The 7,581-nt window shown below is 31.9% G+C and overlaps 1 protein-coding gene across 2 annotated transcripts; it reads left to right on the forward strand.

The window, feature by feature from the left end:
- The first annotated feature begins 1,011 nt into the window (after positions 1–1,011).
- DRG1 (developmentally regulated G-protein 1) lies at positions 1,012–4,609 on the forward strand. Of its 2 annotated transcripts, none has more exons than XM_079074938.1 (12): positions 1,012–1,277; positions 1,916–1,997; positions 2,112–2,179; positions 2,264–2,340; positions 2,451–2,631; positions 2,723–2,779; positions 2,853–2,927; positions 3,012–3,131; positions 3,505–3,675; positions 3,757–3,870; positions 3,953–4,123; positions 4,215–4,609. In XM_079074938.1, the coding sequence occupies exons 2-12, from the start codon at positions 1,928–1,930 to the stop codon at positions 4,308–4,310; spliced, it is 1,200 nt and encodes a 399-aa protein (XP_078931064.1). In that variant the 5' UTR covers positions 1,012–1,277; positions 1,916–1,927; the 3' UTR covers positions 4,311–4,609. The 2 variants fall into 2 exon arrangements, with proteins under 2 accessions (XP_078931064.1, XP_078931063.1); XM_079074937.1 differs by having other exon boundaries at positions 1,013–1,277; positions 1,912–1,997.
- The last annotated feature ends 2,972 nt before the right edge of the window (positions 4,610–7,581 follow it).

Below are 7,581 nucleotides of genomic sequence, written 5' to 3' on the forward strand. Positions count from 1 at the left end.
AACTTTATCTCATTAATTTTTTTTGTTAACTAGATATATAATCAGGGGCGAATTTAGAGTATTAATAGGGCATGCAATTGAATACCCTTTGCAAGTTTCTAGAAGTATTAATTTTTTATTAAAAAAATATATTTACATATGTATATTGTAAGAATGCATACCCTTGTCACAATAAATGCATACCCAAATAAAATTGCAACCTAAGTAAAAGATAAATTAGCCATTTGACACAACTGAAACTTAAAAAAAAAACTAAAATACTTGTAATTATTAATTAACTAATGAAAACCAAAAATAAAAATTTGAGAAATTCTAAACTCCTAATCAATTTATAAGAATTTAAATAAAAAAGCTACAAGTAACCGAATCCAAGTTTAATACTAATGCTTTCCATTTATAAACTCAAATAAAAGGTGAGAAAACAAATCCTAAAAATCAAGGTCTAAGAAACCCTAACAGTAAGACATAGTCTCTGTCTCTCCGGACTCCTGCCACCGATCACTTCGACACAAGAAATGTCTGTCGATGTTGGCCCGAAAATTGTTGCTACTTGCTTGTTATGTTTTTTTCTGTCTTAATATTTTGCCAATAAGTACAACATTTGTAAATTTTTGTCTTGATAGTTAGTGTTTTTTTAGCTTTTTTTATTATTAAATAGAAAATGTTATATAGTCGAATGCCCTAATTTATTTTTTTAGATCAGCCACCGTAATATATATAATATATTGAGAAATACTAATACAAACAAACTTACACGATTTGTGAAATATCAATATTCATTGGTTACCACACACTTGTTTTTTACTCCCAAATTTCTAACAAAAATGATATATTTTCAAACTCTGAGTCCATATCTAGGTTCGAACTCGATTAAACTATATTGGGATGCTCATGCTACCCTAATTGCAAAATAAACTTGTTTTCATATTTAGAAATAAGTTAATTATTTGAGAACAAAAATACTTCACTTTTGTACCTAGAAACAACTGGACTGGGGGACTGGGCTATGAACTGGACCCGACTCCCAAATCTCATTGACACACACACACTACAGCACCCGAAGCGTAACGAGAGTTTGGCGAAACGCATCATCATATCATCCCTCGACCCTCGATCATCATCACACTAGTGGTGAAAAGGGGCTAGCAGCCATCATCACCATCGTTGCCAATTCTTTCTCACTTGAAGTCAGCCCTAGAACCGGTGCCTTTATCGTCGCCGATTCCGGAAATCAAGACCTCAACTTATCCCACATCTACTTCTATCCGTCCAGGCATGTATGTATTCGCTTTAAGACTTACAGTCCATGCCTTCAATTGTTCGCCGAATCCTGTTGATTTAAGTAGCTGATTTAACTCATTTCATTCACTTCCTATCGAGCCGATGTAGTTTTTGCATAAGAAATGCTTGAGTTGTTTTATCATGTAAAAACAGCTTGAGAAATCTGAAATTGGGGTCGGATTAGATATACGTTCTGTGAAGTAATTAGGTCCTTTTGTGAGAGCTCTAGGATAATCATTGATGCTTATACATATTTCAATCTTTACCTATATTAGCTTGGGCAGCTGCCAACATAGTTTAAACATAAAGAACCATGCATCTGTCTTTTCAGTTGTTCTTATCTTTTGACCTTGTCAAGATGTATATTGCTTCTGAAAGTTTGCTGCATTTGTTTCTTAAAAACTTAAGTAGGTTGAATGCCATATGCCCATACATAAATTGAGATTTTTTTGCACTGCTACTACTCTTGAAGCTCTAAGTAAATAAGATGCTGTGCTGGTGTTCTTGTAGTATACATATAGCTTTACATGTTCAACTGTGCTTATGGTTGGTTTGATTTTTACCTATTGGAACTCAGAAAAGATACATAATTTGTATATTCTAATAAATATTTCTTCTATATATCCACAGTCAGTCATAAACAAAGATGGGGATCATAGAAAGGATCAAAGAAATTGAAGCCGAGATGGCACGTACCCAGAAAAATAAAGCAACAGGTTATGAACGTGAAGCTTTCATATTGTCTCATATCTCTGTCAATGATACATCATTCTTTATATGAAGATTATTTCACAAACATGTAGTTCATTTTGCCTTTTTCCTAAACACAGAATATCATTTGGGTCAGCTCAAGGCTAAGATCGCCAAGCTAAGGACACAACTACTGGAACCCCCCAAAGTAAGCAACTGATACAGTTTTCTCAATGGTGATTTACTCATTATCATGATGTATATCTTCATGTTTCTTTTTCGTGATAAACAGGGTTCTAGTGGAGCTGGAGAGGGTTTTGAGGTGACAAAATATGGCCATGGTCGTGTTGCACTTATAGGATTTCCAAGGTCTGTTACTGGAACTTATCTGATACCCCCTTTTCCACCAACACGAAATAATGTTATAATATATATATATATATATATATATATATATATATATATATATTTTATTACAGTGTGGGAAAGTCAACACTGTTGACCATGTTAACGGGAACACATTCAGAAGCTGCATCATATGAGTTTACAACATTAACTTGTATTCCTGGGATTATTCATTACAATGATACCAAAATTCAATTGCTTGATCTTCCTGGAATCATTGAAGGAGCCTCAGAAGGGAAGGGGCGTGGTAGGCAGGTAATAACTTTTACAGTATCACTATAAATCTGATTATGGAAAGATTTTAATAAAAAAAATAATAATGAGCATTCATTCGTTTCAACCTCAGGTCATTGCAGTTTCAAAGTCATCAGACATTGTGTTGATGGTTCTTGATGCTTCAAAGGTAAATCCTTGCTGTATTTCCATGTTTGTTTCTTTATAATCATTTTGTGTAACATTTTTATATATATTTTTAGAGTGAAGGGCATCGACAGATATTGACAAAAGAGTTGGAAGCTGTTGGCCTGCGTTTAAACAAGAAACCACCCCAAGTAATATGTCAAATGTTATTTTCATGTCAAGTATTTGTTTTTTTATATATAGTTTTTGTTGATGATTTGGATGCTTTTTGACAGATTTACTTCAAAAAGAAAAAAACTGGGGGTATTTCTTTTAACAGCACCATGCAGTTGACTCATGTGGATGAAAAACTTTGCTACCAAATTCTACATGAATACAAGATCCATAATGCAGAGGTAATCTAAGATTTTTTTTTTTTTTTTTTTTTTCCGAGTAAAGTGGCTGAATGGGTAATGATGTCTGTCTGGATAAAGTAAAGTGTTGTATACATAAGGTCTGTGTCTTTTCTAGACTGAATAAACCGTCTGAAATGACCATTTTACCCTCACATTCCAAAAAACAAATAACACAATATTCATTAACTTTTAACGTGAGATGAGTTTGGAGGCAAAAAGAAGGGCAAATAGGTAAAGGGTTAGTGTCTTAATACATTAAGACAAATTTTTTTGCTTTACCCACTAAGTCAAAAAAGTCAACAACTAAAGTGGCTTTACCTCAAGAATCTTTTTTGATTACTGAACAAAAAAAAAAATTTATTTATTTTTTCAGATTTTGTTTCGTGAGGATGCGACTGTGGATGATTTGATTGATGTGATAGAAGGAAATCGAAAGTACATGAAGTGTATATATGTCTACAACAAAATAGATGTTGTGGGTATTGATGACGTGGACAAACTAGCACGACAACCCAACTCTATTGTCATCAGTTGCAACTTGAAGGTATATTTTGTACTTGATATTCATATTTTAATGTATGATCTGAGGCTAAATTACTGATTTGCCCTTGGTATTATGTTGCAGCTGAATTTGGATAGACTGCTTGCAAAGATGTGGGATGCAATGGGGCTAGTTAGGGTTTACACAAAGCCACAGGGGCAGCAGCCTGATTTTAGTGATCCTGTCGTTCTTTCTGCTGTATGTATATAAATAATTTATTTATTTATTTAAAAATTAATTTGGAATAAATGTGATTAAAAAACGGAGTAAAAATTTACAGGATAGAGGTGGATGCAGTGTGGAAGATTTTTGTAACCACATACATAGAAGCTTGGTGAAGGATGTTAAATATGTGTTGGTGTGGGGGTCAAGTGCAAGGCATTACCCACAGCATTGTGGCCTCAGTCATGTTCTTCAGGATGAGGATGTTGTTCAGATTGTCAAGAAAAAGGTATGATTACATTTTTGAAATTAAAATATAAAATAAAAATGAGAATTTATTTGTTTAATAAATTTGTTGATGTGATATTACTTACTTACAGGAGAGGGATAGTGAAGGAAGAGGGAGGTTCAAGTCGCATACAACTGGTCCTGCTCGAATAGCTGATAGAGAAAAGAAGGCTCCACTCAAGAATTAAGTTATATATATATATATATATATATATATATATATATATATATATATATATATATATGCATGCATGCAGATCAAAAGAATATTATAAATTTTGAGAGGAATGTTAGTTATATTACGTTTTGCCAGATGTTTAATGCATGCAGCTTAAATGTTTTTTGTATTGTTTTGATTGAAATTCAGACATAGGTTTTGTTTTTCAAATGGTATTATGATATGTAATGTGGACAATGGAGGAGACATGTGATATTATGTGTTTCTGTTGGTATTTCATATTTGGATGTTGGTTTCTTGTTTTGAAAAGATTTGTGCAATCTCGGTAGATGCCTTACATTTTGACACATCTGTTTTGTTGAATTATGTTAAGGGCTTTTGAGTTTTGACATGAAAGTCCTTAAGTTCCAGAGTTAGCACGTCACCCCCTAATATTTGCAAACTTTTATTCATATTTGCCATGCCATCTAGCGGTTCTGTTGAAAAAACCGAACCAAACCAAACTGGAGAGGCAAAAAAAAAAACATTTTTTGATCAATTATGGCTTCTGGAAACTAAATAAAGAAATTGAAACCGGTTCTACCTTTTTGATCGATTCTTCACCAAAACCCTTTTTTGTGATCTTCCACCATTAATGGTAATAGAAAATTGGCCTCCCTCATCCATGGAAGATACTCAAACTCAAGTAAGCCCTTTATTTATTTATTTATAATGTTTTGATGTTGTAAATCTTGATTCATGTTGTAAATCTTGATTCTTCAATGTCATTGACCTTGTAATCTTGATTATTGATGTTGTAAAATTGCAATCATGATTCTTAAATGAAATTTATGGTGTAATTTTGATTCTTGAATCTCCTTAATGTTGTAACACTGATTGTTGAATGCCTGATGATGTTATACTGTTGAATGCCTAATGTTGAATATCTCATTGATGTTGTAGTCTTAATGCCATTGTTGTTGACTTTATGTATTGTGATATAGGTAAATGTTTTTTATTTTATTTTATTTATATTTATTGTAATATGATATATTTGTTGAATCCACCCCACCATGTTTTTGTTGATGATGATGATTCCGACAAGGGAAAAGAAGAGAATATGCCATTGTTATATAAGTAAATGTAAGTTTTGCTTACCTATCCTTATAGCCGATACGGACAAAAACATAATGTCTACTTGTCTAGTTTAAATAAACACGTCATGCAAAACAAATCCGAAAAACGATAAAGGGCAAACCACTTTGCAATTTTCAAAAAACAAGCTTGTGAGGATGGTAGTAGTGTCACAACTTGGAAACATGATGTTAGGATTAAGAAAACTTTACTTAACCTATTTGTTGTAGGTGAACTACCGTGTAAGTTTGTAGAAAATGAAACTTTTATTGAGTACAAAAGTGCTTTTAACAAGAAAATTACTATAGTGGTGATGTTTCTAAGTATTATGTTTGACGAAATAAAAAAAAGTAGTTACTTACTTTAGTAATCCAAGTAAAATAATACACTTGACTGCATATAACTGGATTTTCTCTTGTCAAAAAATGAATTATATGGTTGTAAGTTGTAACAGATCATTCTGTTGATGATAATTGGGTAATGCATAAAAGAATTCTAAACTTTAGAACCATATATAGCCGCAAAGAGGGAAGACATGGGCCGCTTGCTACTTGATTGTATAAGCGGGTTGAGGATAAAAAATGCGATGACCATGACCGTCAACAATGTCACTTCAAATAATAAGGCAATAGAATTTTGATTAAAAAAGTATCCAACTTGTATGATGGTGGAAAAAATTTATCCACTAGGTGCATGTCCCATATTTTGAAGCTAACCGTCAAATATGGGCTAAAGGAACACAACTATCATGTTGAATGTGTTTAAATAGTCGTAAGATATATTAGACACTTAACCGGTAGAATTACAAAATTAAAAAGTGTATGAAAAAGTGACTTAGAAGGGGAATAAATTATTGTGTGGTGATTATCTAACGAGATGAAAATCCACATATGTGTGACCACATTCGGTTTGAGAGAGACGTTTTTCAAGTATTAAGTTCAAGGTAAAATGTTGTTTTTTTTCTTAAAAAAATTGTAGTTCTTTTTTTATATAAAAAAACTTTTTTTATAAAAAAGTTAAGTGCAATTTTCTGTATTTTTTTCTATTTTTTTTTTTATAAAAAGTGTTATTTTTATATAAAAAAAATGTTTTTGTAATGTTTTTATTAAACAAATTTTTATTTAGCTTATGTGTTTTATATGTTAATAGGGTTTGTGTTCTATTTGTAAATACTTCATATACATAAGATTTTTAGGTAGAGTCCAAGAGTCTGCCGATTTCCGTATCATAGAAGATATCGTATAATTCCTTGAAAATTTTAAAACAAAAACAGAGAATATGTCGGCTTCATCAAAACCATTGTACGAGAATTTTTTGTTGTTTACAAACATCTAAGAGAGTATTCAACAAAAGTGAGAATTTGCCACATGATCCCGGAAATGCATTCGAAGTACGACAAGTATTGAGATTCATTCGACAAAATGAACGATTACATGCCAGCTTCATCGTATTGTTGGACCCACAATTTAAGACAACATTTTCGATTTTTTATCACGTCTTTAAAAAGATGCTCTTATACATGGTAACGGAAGAAAACCAATCATCGGATTCTACCGTAAACTTGATGGTAATATCTATGCTTCAGGAGGTTGAGTAAAGGATACAACTTATAAAGGAAAACATGACAATGCCAGATTGTCTTAAAAAGAAAAAAGAAATCGTGACTTTTGATGTCGATAACGATTTTATGAATGATTTCTTAAACATAGAAGGAACCAACTCGGTTTCAATGGAAATCGAGTTAAGAAGGCATATGAGTGAACTAAAGTGTCTTTCAGTAAATAATTCGATATCCTAGATAGATGAAAAAACGCATTGTGTTTCCCTATTGTTTCTTATGGAAAAATATAATTTCTAATACTTAATTTAGTATTTTATAAGTTAAATTATAAATTAACTAACTAATAATTTTATAATCGTTTGTTATTACTCCCCCCGTCCCATATTTATTGTCCAATTTTGATTTTTGAAGTATCTATTCAACTTTGATCTTAATATCTTTATTTGTGTTATAAATTACTTGATGAAACTTATAACAATGAAAAGACATTTAAAACATAGTCCATTCATATATTTTACATCAAGTATTGTATATCAAAAGGGCTTCTAGCCCAGCGGTACCGGGTGTTGCCCTCTCCCTCTTAGAGGTTGAGGGTTCAAGTCTCATT

Source organism: Lactuca virosa, chromosome 1 (genome assembly GCF_052849685.1).
Source record: "Lactuca virosa cultivar CGN04683 chromosome 1, Lactuca_virosa_CGN04683_v6, whole genome shotgun sequence".
NCBI lineage: Eukaryota > Viridiplantae > Streptophyta > Magnoliopsida > Asterales > Asteraceae > Lactuca > Lactuca virosa.

What these genes read in the sequence shown, in the direction of transcription:
- DRG1 (XM_079074938.1), top strand. Translation starts at nt 1,928, where the DNA reads ATGGGGATCATAGAAAGGATCAAAGAAATTGAAGCCGAGATGGCACGT. An exon ending in GCACTTATAGGATTTCCAAG is followed by an intron (nt 2,341 to 2,450) that starts GTCTGTTACTGG and finishes ATTTTATTACAG; the next exon opens with TGTGGGAAAGTCAACACTGT. An exon ending in TCATCAGTTGCAACTTGAAG is followed by an intron (nt 3,676 to 3,756) that starts GTATATTTTGTA and finishes ATTATGTTGCAG; the next exon opens with CTGAATTTGGATAGACTGCT.